The sequence below is a fragment of the Chiloscyllium punctatum genome, chromosome 15, assembly GCF_047496795.1.
Source record: "Chiloscyllium punctatum isolate Juve2018m chromosome 15, sChiPun1.3, whole genome shotgun sequence".
In the NCBI taxonomy this organism is placed as follows: domain Eukaryota; kingdom Metazoa; phylum Chordata; class Chondrichthyes; order Orectolobiformes; family Hemiscylliidae; genus Chiloscyllium; species Chiloscyllium punctatum.
This window is the reverse complement of record NC_092753.1, coordinates 37570936-37586110: the sequence shown is the minus strand read 5'-3', so window position 1 is coordinate 37586110 and position 15175 is coordinate 37570936. Positions and strand designations below refer to the sequence as shown.

Here is a 15175-nt window from a genome sequence, read left to right as displayed (position 1 = left end):
CACATCTTCATCTTAAGGCACTCACTCAACATGTTTATAAAAAAAACAAATTAAAAATAGTCACAGAACAGAGCAGCCGGAGTCAAGGACCTTAAAGCTTGCATGGAGTCAAATATCAGTTGGTCCCCAGTAATTGGTGTTAATTGGCAATAACCTTGTCTTTATTGACTATCCACCATTTGTGGGTTTGGAGGCATCAGCTCTGAAAAGGCATCACCAAGAATAAAAACACAAGTTGCTGGAAAAACGCAGTGACACTGGCAGCAACTGAGGAGAGAAAGCAGAGTCAATGTTTCAGGGCCAGTGACCCTTCTTCAGAATCGAGTCTAGTGTTGGGGCACTGAGTGTGATTAAATTCAATCAAAATTGTGGAATGCAAAGCTGGTCTCTGTGATAGTGACCATGATCAATTTCTGGTAAAGTGCAGCCCAAGTTTTAATTGTGGCGAGTATCATGGAGGGGTTTCTCCAAGTTAGATTTTACAGTCTATTTTCTTAAGCTGTGTACCAAGCCTCTATGGTGCCCCACTCATCCTATATTCCTTCTCACCAGAGACAGTGGTACTCACCACTGCTGGGATCGCCCAGGATTCCAATTTCTAAAGCCCACCTATGCACCAGGTAAAATGCTGCCAGCCAGGAGTTGCTATTTACCGAGCAAATTGTGGGGGAGAAACCCCAAAAAAAGACACAGATAATTTGGCTGATGCCTCATTGTCGAGACAAGTGCACATTTGCAAATCTACTGCCATTTTAGAACCGCACTACATCGGTCACCCATAGCCTCATCCCATCTTAGAATCCTATTTAAGGGAGTGTTACTCTTCCCCTAATGCCCAAAATAGCATGTAGCATACAACTGCCATGCCATTGTACTGCAAATCCCTCTTGTTGTGATGGTTGTGACTGCTAGCGACACCCCTAATTCCACCACCACCCCCCACCCGACCTGTTAAGTTGAGTTTCCTCCTTCAAGATTGTTGTCTCCTCTGCATCCCAGCTTCCTGCTTCCCATCCACACAAATGACTGGTCAACTTCTCTGTTGTAGCACTGGTGCCTGTTAGCATTGAGCTGACCTACAGCACTGACCATGACCCATCCCTTTCAATGACTTGGACAGACAACTAATGAAAGGACATGCCCCCGACTGCCCTGTGTGCAGCTCCCTGACTGACACTCTGCAAATCTCCAGAATGACTGCACTGGACCTGCAGGACTGACAGCCGCTCAGTGCCTGGAATGGATCCCAGACCTTGACTGGCAGATAATAAACCGTGTTTAAACCCTGACACTGAAAGCAGACACTACCCTTGATGTAGAGTGTTGGGACCCCTTTACTGCAGAGGGTCACCTTTGATCTGACCAAGGAAAACTCCTCATAGACTTTGAGACGTGGTCCTTTGAATGAAACACGCATATTGCTGACACTTGGGTCAGGTGTCAGATTGTCATAATAAAGTGCAATTTGGCAACATAGACTTGCTAACAAGGCTCACATTTCATGGCCGCACAAGTGGCAAGTAACATTTGCACCACACAAATGCCAGGTAATAATCACCTCCAATAAGAAACAATCAAATCACTGCTCCGTGACAGTCAACGGTGTTTCCATCATTAAATCTCAACATGGGAATTAATATTAACCAGAAAATTAAGTGGACTCTCCGCATAAAAGTGATACAAGAGTCAGAAGCTTAGGAATACTACAGCAAGTAACTTATCTTCTGACTCCCCAAAATCTATCCCTCATCTGCAAAGCACAAGTCAGGAGAGTGACAGAAACTCCTGGATAGGCAAAATACAAGAAGCTTGACCCCATCCAGAGCAAAGCAACTTTCTTGATTGGTATTACATTCACAAACATCCACCATCAATGCTCAGCTGTAGCTGTGCACACCATCTACATGATGCACTGCAGAAATGGACCAAAGATCCTGAGACAGCACCTTCCAAACCCACAAGCAGTTCTCTGTGGAAGAACAAGGAGAGCATATATGGGTACACCAAGACCTGCAGAAGTTCCCCTCCAAGCCACTCAACATTCTGACTTGGAAATATATTACTGTTCCTTCACTGTCACTGGGTCAAAATCCTGGATTTCCCTTTCTGATGGCATTGTGGGTCAACTTGTAGCAGGTGAACTGCAACAGTTCAAGGAGGCAGTTCACTACCACCTTCTCAAGGGGAATAGGAATGTGCAATAATTGCTGGCCAGCCAGTGACGCCCACATCCCACACATGAATAAACTAAATGAAAGAATGAAGAGAAGAAAAATGTAAGAATGACTTTTGTTCATTGAAAAATTCATTCAAACAGATCAGTCAGAAGAGATTTGCCTTTAGCAAATACATCATGAAAATGCCATTTATTATCGCATTCCTCTCGAAGGAATAATTAATTTTATGCTTGACAGTGATCTTTTGTACTTTTCTCACCACTGACATCTGACTCAATGACTGGCATATATCCCCCTCCCAACTTTTGAACAAAGATGGTCACGCAATCTTCAAGTCCTCTGGTGCCATTTCAACTTTCGAGGAGGACTGAAAATCTTTTGCTATCTTCATCTTAATTCCCCATGGCAACCTGGGATACATTCCCTCTAAACTGGATGACTTGTTAACTTTTAGTGATGCCAAACAATTTAGCACATCCTTTATATCCATTTTCATCTGATACCATTCCACCTACTTCTCTTGCCTATCCTCTACTCTGTTATTAACATAATTCTTTGTTTCGTGAAGACAAAGGCAGTATACTTATACAGTACCTGTATGCTGCCCCCTAGTTCTGTCAGGTTATCTCATTAACCCTAAACAGTCCCACCATTCCCTTACCGATCATATTTTTTAATTCATTCACAGGATGAGGCATTATTGCTCAACACTTTTGCATGCAGTAGCTCAAAATATTGTTGTCTTCTTTTTGAGTTATCTGCTATTTCTTCTATACCAGCTCTTTGCCTTTCTTGTATCATTGTTCAATTTTCTTCCTGCACTTTTGGTACTCTCCCTGGCTTTTGACTGTATTCTTTACGTGATACAACTCCTGAAGTATTACAAGATGTGAAAATATACATTATTATCGCAGGATTACTGCAATGTAACTGTTGTCTAGGAACATGAATGCAATCAAAAAGAGTTAATAACATTGTAAAGGGTCTTCTAATACTTGTTCTCATGCATATTAAAAACCTGACACCAGTGATCATAATTTTAAACACTAGATGGAGATCTGGCTCTTATTAACAGAAGTACATAGAATAAAATTTAGGTGTACTGTATACCGTGACAGAAGGAAAAGGTAGACCTCAAGGTGCCATTATAAAACACATTGGAATTTCTTCCAATTTATTTAGTACACAGTATATGCATTCTTCCACATAATGGCCAATGGATACGCCTAATGAAAGGCGTTTATTACATCTGTACAGTTACAACACCACAAAAATTTTCTCCTTGTCTAACAAAAATGTTAACAAACACCTTCACAATGCTCATTCACTCACCTTTTCCTGAGCTCAGAATCCAAGAGCACTTGCCTCTTCTTAGGAGGGGGAGGAGGGGGAAGTTCCTCTTTCGGCGATACTGAAATCTTTTCTTTGGTGGTAACCATGGTTACAGTTTCCATTAGCATGGTCTGTGTTAATGACGTCTGAGTTGTGGTGACAGACTGTGACATCTAAGGAAAGTATTAAGACAAGAAGTCACAGACTACTCGGGTAACTTCACGAATAATTGTTTGAAAACCATACAGATAATAAGGAAAGAGACTGTTCCAGTTCATTCATGATCAGACCCCCACAACAGGCACATGACTCTATCAAACAAAAATGTTCATTTCAACTTAGCATGTGGCTGAACATTGACTGAAATGAAAAAGGACCTTGTGGCACACATACTAAATAATGCACAAGTAAATATAGTGACAATGGCAAATTCGACAATATTCATTCATACATAAATAGAGGACGAGAGCAGCAATACAAACAAGTCTGTAAACTATCCCAGTTCATTCCCAGTTATATAATAAGTTTGTATTTAAGTCAAGACATGTCCCACTTCACGTCTACCCTCCTGCACCTTTTCCTCTAAGCAGCAGCCCATTCAGTTTAATTCGTATTGAAACTTATAATAAATTCTGTACTCCACGAATAAATTGTGAAATTGAAAAATATGCTTTAAATCATCTTTGCCTTATAATTTCATATATAAGTTGTTGTTTCTCACACCTGTTGAATGTCATGGAATTTTCATAATAAGTTGCACTCCTATATCATCTTTAATATGTAAGTCATCGCAAAGCGCTTCAGAGGAAGCTGTGAGAAAAATGAAGCCAAGCAGAGGGAGAATTCAGTTGACTAAGACAGCTGTTGCAGAAATACATTTTTCAGGTTATTTTGGAAGGCATTGTGTAAGTTGAAGATGTTGCAGAAAAAAAACGAGGCAAAAATTACGGCGGGAATCATGATGCAACAAGGATTCTAAATTCGAGTCTATACTCGATGGAGTTTAGAAGGATGAAGGGGGATCTAATTGAAACTTACAGAATACAATTTGCCTGGACAGATTGAATGTTGGGAAGATATTTCCATTGGTAGGAGAAACTAGGACCCGAGGGCACAGCCTTAGAGTATAGGGAAGAATGTTTAGAATAAAGGTAAGGAGAAACTTCTTCCCACAGAGCGTGATGAATCAATGGAATTCACTGCTATGGAAGTCTGTGGAGGTCAGGTCATTAAGCGTATTTAAGACTGAGATAGATAGGTTCTTGAGTGTCAAGGCAAAAGCAGGAGAATGGGGTTGAGAAACTTATCTGGACTTGTCCTACCTGCCTATCTCCTTTTCCACCTATCCACTCCACCCTCTCCTCCCGTACCTATCACCTTCATCCCCTCCCCCACTCACCCATTGTACTCTATGCTACTTTCTCCCCACCCCCACCCTCCTCTAGCTTATCTCTCCACGCTTCAGGCTCACTGTCTTTATTCCTGATGAAGGGCTTTTGCCCAAAACGTTGATTTCCAAGCTCATTGAATGCTGCCTGAACTGCTGTGCTCTTCCAGCACCACTAATCCAGAATCTGGTTTCCAGCATCTGCAGTCATTGTTTTTACCTCTTGAGAAACTTATCAGCCACGATTGAATTGAGGAGCAGACTTGATTGGCTGAACGGCCTAATTTCTGCTCCTGCGTCTTATGGTCTTAGAGTCACACCTAGAGAGGTGCTTTCTAATCTCTGAATAACTTCAAGGTTTGAACCATGTTGCATCCTTGAAGTTTATGTTGTGGTGACAATTGACTAAACTGTGCAGGTATTAACCTCAAATTTGCCAGACTGGCCAAAATAAGGTTTAATAAAATTAAGCTGAATGAAATGAGGAGAAAACAAATGAAACCTGATGATGACTCGATGATTTGAAAGGTCATTGATGTGTGCGTGTGCCTTTGTGTGTGTCTGCATGTTTCATTTTAGACTGAAGTATGGTAACTCAATAGCTATAGTGTGAACTGTCACAGTCACCCTGGAAATGCTCAAAATTTGTATAAAACATCACAATGAATCAGATGTGATAACGTGGCCTATTCATTCACTGAATTTGTCATGGAACTGTATTGTCTAAATGTGATGTGGTTGATTGAATGACATAAAAGCCAGCACAAGCTAAACTTTATGTCAAAATTAAAAGCAAGAGATAAGTGGCTTTCCAAGGACACATAAGCAAGTCTTCATGAGTCAATTGCTCAAACTGTCATTGGAAACATGACAAATGTATGACGCTTGCCAGTTGTCAAACTGATCATTTGCTGGAGACTGGACAGTGTCAAGAATGTAAATGCATAGATTCATTGTACAGAAAGAATCTAAAAAAAACCTTGCTTCTCAGCAAAAAATGTAGCTAGCTTGGGGAAGTCGACTGATCAATGACTGGAAGTTGAGACAGAATGGGCTGATCAACTGTTCAGGTCTGATCTTCAGGCAAGTCCGCAATAAAGAGCTCGCTTGTAGTTGCAAGCACTGCATGGCTAAGTTTTTGTGCTTTTTATTGTGGTTTGCTTTAATAAAGAATGTTGCGTACATTTAATTGTTAGAACCATGTTGGTTTATTGATATCCAGAGTAAACCTGACAGGTCAGGGAGATTGGGAATAAAAGCCTACAGCCGTATGACCCAGTTCTTCTGCATCATCCTTTTTGACCATTTCTGTGCAATTGCTTTTCTTTGGTGTGTTGAATTCAAATACTCTAAATGTGTTCTAATTAATGCACTAATTCTAATTATAGTTTTCTGACTCATACTTCTTGTACTTCTATTCCATTCACTATCACAATAACAGCCTTACATTATGGAGGTATTTTCAAGGGCTGGCCAGTTTTTAAGCTTGCTCCAGAGTACAGTTTGTGAAAATAGGTATTCGGAAAGCCAAAGTATGAAAGTACAACCATACAAAACTCATAAATTCACCTTTCTATGTGAAATTGTTTTTATTTTTTTTTCCTTTTTACTAATACGTTCTCTATTTTTAAAAATATTTTCCTTATGATAAAGGGAGATATTCCTAATCCGTACAGTTAGTTTACCCCAGTTTTAATAAGATGGTTGATATAACTGTTCCAGATGACATGTGAAATGATGTCCTGTCCTGTCATTTCAGGTGGACATCGACACGTGGGTATCATTTGAATAGCTGGGAATTTACTCAAAGTCTACATTAACAATAAGATGTAGTAGTGGTAGTGGTCCATTCAGCCCAACAAATCTGATCCACCATTCAATGAGGTTTGAAAACCACTTTCCTACCTTTTCCCTCTCACCCTTCATTCCATTACTGATTAAATATCAATCTCAACCATTTACATTCTTAATGACACAGTCTCAATAGCCCTCTGCAGTAAAGAATTCCACACATTCACTACTCTGTGAGAGAAGAAACCCTTTCTTTTATCTACTTGAAATGGGTGACCCTCACTGAGATTATGTTCTCTGGTTCTAGATTCATGCACAGGCAGGAAATAACCATTCGGCAACTACCCTGTCAAGTTCCCTAGAGTTGTGTACAATTCAGTAAGGTTGCCTCCCATGCTTCTAAACTGCAATTATTACAGGCCCAACATACTTAACCACTCTTGATAAAGCAAACCCATATGCTAGTGAGGCACCTCTGGACTGCCTCCAAAGCGAGTATATCTTTATTCGATAAAGGGGCACAAAACTGTTCAGAGTATTCTAGCTATGTTCTGATTAGTGTCAATCAATCCTTCCTTCAACAATTCCACCAAAACTCAGTTTAGTGATTCCACATCTCATAATGTTGTTTTGCTGCGTGCAAACTGGATGCCACACTGTTCAAGAAGAGTGGTTGGATTTCAACAGTACTTCAATGGATGTTAATTGTTTTTGGATACCTTGAAGATATAATAAGATGCAATATCAATGCATGCTCACTATTTGATTCCATTCTCTTTGCTCTGTGACTTAGATTTCTCAGCCATGTAATGTCTCACTGTTAAAATTCTTTCCCTTATTTACTAATTCCTCCGTGGCCTTTTCATACCTTATATGCAATATCCACAACATCCTGAAATATTTATGCTCCTCTAATTCTCGCGCATTCCTAATCTTGATGATGCCATTACTGGTGGTAGTGCCTTCATTTGGCTCAGCAGCCAGCTCTCAGATAACTACTCTGCATTTCTCTGCATTTTATTCCCTACTCTCCCTCTTTAAGATGTTCCTTAAAACCAATGACTTCAACCAAGCTTTTGCCCATCAGACCTTAAAATTTCTTTTTGTGCTTCAGGATTCTAATTTATTTTATAATACTCCTGCGAAGTGCCATGGAATGTTACATTTTGTGAAAAGGTGGTATATAAATTGGCAGTGTTGCGGTTGTAACTATTTCTAGCATTTGGCCAGATGAATTTCAACACTCAAAAGCAAAGTATTATTTCCCAGCTGCCAGCACCTGTTTTATTTGTCGAAGATTATTTAGATGAGGTATTGTTAACTGCTTTCTTTTCAACAATATGTCACATTTTCTAGATGAATTATGGAAAACACTGGCAGGCACTAAGGCTGCATAAGCACATTAATATACGCTGGCACACTCAACAGTGAACCGCATGTGATGCTATCAAAGTACTATTATTAATATTTAATAACACTCCTTTCTTCACTCATCTTAGCAAGTGCAATAATGATAGAGCAGCTTGTTTCTCATTTATTAACATCTATTGGTTTAATGAGAGAACTGCACACAACATTTCAAAAGTAAAAAGGAAAACTGGCAAGGAAACAGCAACTCAAGCAAATTTCACTCTGAAAGTTTGCACATCGTTGCATTTGAGGTTCCAAGTATTCGCTAAACAAGTATTATTAGATCCCTACCAACCTGCGCAGTAAACAGAAGTCAACTAATGTATCAAAATCAGGCACTTCAAGGGCTATCTGCTTAATAAATACTTATTTATCTGAGAAATTGCAGAAAATATGGGTCAGATTTTCCAAGGAATGGCAATCTCACTCACATTGCATATCCACTCCTTTTTTTTTCAAGAAACACAACAAAAGTGCTCCACATTTTTGACACAAGATCCCGCCCAGGGAGCTTTCAGAAATGTCGATCTTTCCTTCCAAACTGAGAGATCCCTTCAATGCATGGAACAGTCAGCAAAAGCTAAACTACACCCCATTTTCACAGCGGTCAGCTCCTGCATTCTGACATTTAGAGATCTGACAGCACAGACAGCCACTTGGACTGGGTAAGTCTGGCAGGTAAGTAAGGAGTTAGGGTGCCAGGAGGCTAGGGCATGGTGCCACGCGGTAAAGGGCATGGTGCTAGATAAGCAAATGACAAGAGTTGGGTTGATGGGTTGTGGTGAGTTGGTTGGATCTGTCAGCAGGGCAGGAGGGGCAGCGTACAAGGATGGAAATTTGGAGGCGTCTTGTCTCATCAGGATGGGGGGAGGGGGTGGGGCAGGTAAGTTGCTGCCTTCGCGATGGTCGCCACCTGGGTGAAGAGTATTCAGCTTCCATGATGGGATGAATGGATAGTAAGGTCACAGGCAGACAGGAAGCTGGTGTTGGGTCAGAAGCAGAAGGAGTCACAACTGCCAGTGGCTGAAGGGAGATGATGGTGATGGTGGTGGTGGTGATACTGGATATAGGGTGCCAAATGAGCCCAGTGTCAGGGATGGCAGGAAGCAGTGGGAGAGGAGTGCCAGGGCCTTAGAAAGGATGGGGAGTTTCAGGCCAGGATCCAGAGGTGCAAGGCTTCAAGGGAAAGTGTAGTTGGGGCTCCTCAATGGTTTACTCAGTATATGGACTAGATACTTTTTTTTTCTTAATAACTATTTACATAAATTCAGCAGAATCCTCTGAACTGTCTGATTTAAACAGAGATGTGGTTCCAGGCACAGGGCAATTGCCCAGTGGAACTTTGAAATTCCCACACAATTTGCTCAGAATGTGTTCCACTTCAGGTTCGACAACATCCTCATGTGGAATTCCCACCCTCACTTCAGGAGTGATTACCTGGCCATTGGAAAGTCTGAGCCTATATGTGACAAATGTGGTAGAGTTTAGATGTCTCATGATAATCCAACTTATAAAGACTATGAACGGTCTATTAAGAATGCCAATTACTTGGTTGCTATTAAATTTTAATTTCCCCCTGTACATTAGAGGGAGAAACAAACATGGTTATATTAAGTTATAAAAATTGATATCACTGCTTGAGGGCCAGTTCTTTGAAAAACATAAATGATATATTTAGCTATTAAATGCAGGTACAATATCGAGCTCCAAACCTGATTAAAACTGTCACATCAGTGCAGCAATTGATCAATCTTTACAACAGTGAATTAGACGGAATCTAACTCCGTCTTTTGAAAAAATGTTACCAATTTTAGAAATCACTTTCAAGCCGTTGACTGGAAAATTGTGTCCCGAATCTTTTGAAACATGGGCTGGTGGGAAAGAAAATAAAAGGCCAATTTTTCTGCAGAAAGTGCTGGAGAAACTTGAAACTAGCAGTATCGCTCTACACAGAGAGAAATAATCAGTCATGTTGGATTTGAAATGCTCACTTGTTAGCTCTCCTCATAGATGATGCCAGACCATGTGAGCTTCTCCAGCACTTGGGGTTTTTATTTCATCACTCTAGTGTTTGAAATATTCTGCTTCCATTTCTATGCAGCTTCACAAAGGACATGGGGGAGACAATGCCCTGGTGGTTTATCAATAGATTATTAGAACATAGAACATAGAACAATACAGCACAGAACAGGCCCTTTGGCCCTTGACATTGCAACGATCTGTGAACTAATCTAAGCCCATCCCCCTACACTATCCCATCATCATCCATGTGCTTATCCAAGGATTGTTTCAATGTCCCAAATATGGCTGAATTAACTATATTGGCAGGCAGGACACTCCACACCCTTACCACTCTCTGGGTAAAGAACCTGCCTCTGACATCTGTCTTAATTCTATCACCCCTCAATTTGTAGCTATGCCCCCTCGTACCAGCTGACATCATCATTCGAGGAAAAAGACTTTCACTGTCTACCCTATATAATCCTCTGATCATCTCCTATGTCTCTATCAAATCCCCTCTTAGCTTTCTTCTTTCCAATGAAAGCAGACCCAAGTCTCAGCCTTGCCTCATAAGACCGTCCCTCCAGACCAGGCAACATCCTGGTAAATCTCCTCTGCACCTTTTCCAATGCTTCCACATCCTTCCTGTAATGGGACGAACAGAACAGCACATAATAATCCAAATGTGGCCACACTAGCATTTTGTATTGTCACAGCATGTTACTGCGGCTCCGGAACTCAGTCCCTCTACCAATAAAATTTAACACACTGTATTCCTTCTTAACAGCACTATCAACCTGGGTGGCAACTTTCAGGGATCTACTTACGTGGACTCCAAGGTCCCTCTGCACATCTACACTACCAAGAATCTGTACCAGAACACCAAGTATTCTTGTTATTTTTACCAAAGTGAATCACCTCACACTTGTCTGCATTGAACTCCATTTGCCACCTCTCAGCCAAATTCTGCAGTTTATCCAAGTCTCCCTGCAACTTGCAACATTCTTCTACGCTGTCCACCACTCCACCAACTTTAGTGTCATCTGCAAACTTACTGACCCACCCATCTATGCCTGCGTCCATGCATGCAAGCAGTATCCTTGTAGCACACCAGTAGTAACCGGAGTCCAGGCTGAATATTTTCCATCAACCACCACTCGCTGCCTTCTTACAGAAAGCCATTTCCTAATCCAAACTGCTAAATCATCCTCAATCCCATGACTGCATTTTCTCCAACAGTCTACCATGTGGAACCTTATCAAAGGTTTTACTGAAGTCCATATACACCACATCAACTGCCCTACCCTCATCAAAATGCTTAGTCATCATCTCAAAAAACTCAATGAGGTTTGTGAGACATGACCTACCCTTGACGAAAACATGTTGACTATATGCAATCAAACTGTTGCTTGTTATTTGACTATAAATCCTATCTCTTATAATCCTTTCCTAAACTTTTCCTATAACAGACACAAGGCTTACTGGTCTGTAATTACCTGGGTCATCTCTACTGCCCTTCTTGAACAAGAGCACAACATTTGCAATCCTCCAGTCCTCTGGTACTAAGTCTGTAGGCAATGATGGCTCAAAGATCAAGGCCAAAGGTTCCAACATCTCCTCCCTAGATTCCCAGAGAATCCTCAGATAAATCCCACCCGGCCCAGGGGACTTGTCTACTTTCACTCCTTCTCGAATTGATAACACCTCTTCCTTACTAACCTCGATCCTTTCTAGTCTAATATCCCGTGTCTCATTATTCTCCTCTGCAATATTCTCCTTTTCCTAACTGAAAAAAAGAGAATATTTATTTTGCATATCTCTGATCTCCACAGGGTCCCAGATGTTGGAATTGGAATTTAATAAGGAATGTGGAATTAAGGGTTTAAAAATGGCCATGAAACTATCATCAATTGTTGGAAAAAAAAGCAATCTGGTTCACTAACATCCTTTAAGGGAAAGAAATCTATCAATCTAACCTGGCCAGGCCTACATGTAACTCTAGACCTACAGCAAATCAGTTGACTCTCAACTGCCTTCTGGACAATTAGGGATGGGCAATAGGTACTGGCCTGGGCAGTAACATCCACATCCTGTGAATGATTTTTTTTTAAAATCGGGACTGATGTCACAGCTTGGGTATAATTTATCAAGATGTGTCACACATGTCAAAATGGATTGAAGCTAATAATTCTTTTGGGAATCATGATTAAGTAGTTATTTAGCAAACTAAAATTGTCTGCGTATGCAATTAAGAGTAGCATGAATTTGCTCATTAAATTGCAGATTTCAAATGCTTGCAAAATTACATTTATCTGTGCTTCACTGAGGAAGCATTTTCCATGTCAGAACCTACCATTCTTCTAAATAGCTGCCCTTTTAGCTGTGAATTAGATTTACAGACCATAAATCACAAACACAATAGTGTAGACATGAAAGCTTTCTTAAATGTGTAGCACAATTGTAGTAACCCATAGTAATGACCATTTAGTAACAAACAAGGCTGCCTTACAAAGAAAACTTCATATCGTTGTATACAACACTTTCCAATACATATTGGAGCATATTTTCCACTGGCCAGACTGTTGCAATGCCAGTGACCCTGTGGAATCCTGACTGCCACAGACTTCAAAGGAATTACCCAGGAAATTGAATTTTCCACTGGCCAGTTGCTTACTGCCTGGAACCATCAATGTCTCTATAAAAATTGAAGAATTTGAATGATTTGGATTAAATTAAGTAATGACTCAGGAAACATTAGACTATTAAATACATTGTGCAACACCTGAGTAAATATTGAATGGATCCAGCAAGGTGGCTCGGTGGTTAGCACTACTGCCGCACAGCGCTAGGGACCCGGGTTTGAGTCCAGTCTTGGGTGACTGTGTGTGGAGTGTGCACATTCTCCCTGTCTCTGCATGGGTTTCCTCCAGGTGCTCCGGTTTCCTCCCACGGTCCAAAGGTGTGCAGGTTAGGTGGATTGACCATGATAAATTGCCCATGTTCCAGGCTTGTGCAGAATTAGTGGGTTAGCCATAGGAGATTGAGGATTACAGGGACAGGGTGGATGGGATGCTCTTTGGAGGCTCAGGCAGATCCAATGGGCTGAATGGTCTGCTTCCACACTGTAGGATTTTTATGATCTCATATTTACTTCATACACTGCTAATTGCACCTTCACCAGACACACATACAGACCAGACCCTGACTGACATCCCTAGAATCTGATTCCTTGGGAGCAGATACTCACCATGTCACCCCCATGGCCATACACACCCTGCCCTGGAACCTGTTAATGTGTCACGACCCAAAAACCCCCATGCCTTAGCTTAACAACCCTGGCCTGAGACCACACCCCTTGACAGTAGACCCAATGGACACTCCACCATCAGACAATACCAGCCCTGACACCTGAGCAACAAAGCCCAACCCCAGCACTCCCACCACTGACAGACCCAATCCATTGCTCCTGCCATTGGACTAATCAACCCACCAACGCTCTCTCCCCACCAGACTCATCCTAACAACATCCTTCCCTCCCCTGCTAGTGGACCCAACCTCCCCCCAACCCAGCACACCCCAACCTACCGTAAAATAGGTTTGCCCACTTGCCACCTGTTCCCAAACTCCCCTTGGTAACCTACCTTTTACCCAGCTGGCACCTTAGTTACCTGGTTCCCTCATTAATTCTAACCCTATCTCTACTCTTTTGGCAATCTATCACTTGACACGCAGACCCCTTGTCACATGGCACTATCTCGGCCTGGCCGGACCTTCCAGCACCTGAACGGCAGACTTAACTTATTTACTCAGCAAGTGATAGCAGCTGCCAAAGTGCCTCTCAAGACTTTTCAATGTCAGAATATGGCAGCTGCCTGTTGTGAAAAGATGGTGTGACTTGCCTGCCTCAGAACACTGCACGCAAGAACTGTTCGGCACCACATTTCTGAGGGAGGCTCAAGTGGAACCTTCTCTACGAAATCCGGAGCTCCACTTTGCTGCTTCGACCCTTCTTTGTGGAAATCTGTGTGAAACTGCCACTCCCCAGAAAATCCAGCCCATCACATATTGAAATAAAATAGAATTATTTACGATTCCATCAGAAATATCTCATGAATCAGCCATCCTCAGGAAAGCTCAGACTGGATCTGCAGCTTTCTTGCCCAAACATCATTGTGGGGGAGTAAATATTTCTCACAAAACTACTTCAGTTTATAAAATAGTTCGTTCCATGCTATCATTACCTCAGATTGATTTCTAACATGACAGAATAGGTTAGGGAAATGATCAAAGGGTGTGAACAGGTACTTTAATACACTGTCGGTTTAATGCTGCTAATTAAAAACTAACTACCTCAGGCTTCATTCACCGAAATCAGACAGTAGCCCAAACTGAATTCAACTTGGTGGTGTTCCAATCTTCTTCACTCAAAACTAATGACATCCAGGTGAGTAAAAACCTGCAAATTATGATAATTCAAACTAATTTTATTCTCCTGCATAGTCATTTCATGGCTTAGAGCACTGATTCTTTCGACATCTGAAAAATCAAAATATGGATTTTTTAAAACATGAGATAAGATTTAACAGGTTGCCCTGATAAAGTATTCATATTGTTCTGTGCTTTCGGTCCCTTGAGTCAGTGTAGACTGTCTTCCACAAAACCATTTGCAACCCATGATTGTAATAGCTGCAGCTCAGAACAAACTGACAAGAGCAACGACAACAGCAAAGCTGCCCCTCTGATGTGTACGACACAGAGAACCTCAGTGTTTACACAGGAACTGCACTTCACCACCTCCACCCCCCCCCCCCGACCCCCTCTCCAGCACAGGCACAAAATTATCAGAAAATGTTATACACCATGACACAGTGGCAGTGGACGGCACGGTGGCTCAGTGGTTAGCACTGCTGCCTCACAATACCAGAGACCCGGGTTCAATTCCCACCTCAGGCGACTCTTTGTGTGGAGTTTGCACATTCTCCCAGTGTCTATGTGGGTTTCCTCCGGGTGCTCCAGTTTCCTCCCACAATCCAAAAATGTGCAGGTTAGGTGAATTGGCCATGCTAAATTGCCCGTA

General features: G+C 41.6%; 1 protein-coding gene across 16 annotated transcripts in view; it reads right to left on the bottom strand.

Moving 5' to 3' along the window:
• The window catches only part of dmd (dystrophin), a 1983813-nt gene that overhangs the window by 1157193 nt on the left and 811445 nt on the right, over positions 1-15175 (bottom strand). For all 16 annotated transcript variants that reach the window (XM_072585000.1, XM_072584994.1, XM_072584999.1 and 13 more), the window contains one exon: positions 3510-3682. In XM_072585000.1, the coding sequence (XP_072441101.1) occupies positions 3510-3682 (173 nt within the window). The remainder of the gene's footprint in view (positions 1-3509; positions 3683-15175) is intronic.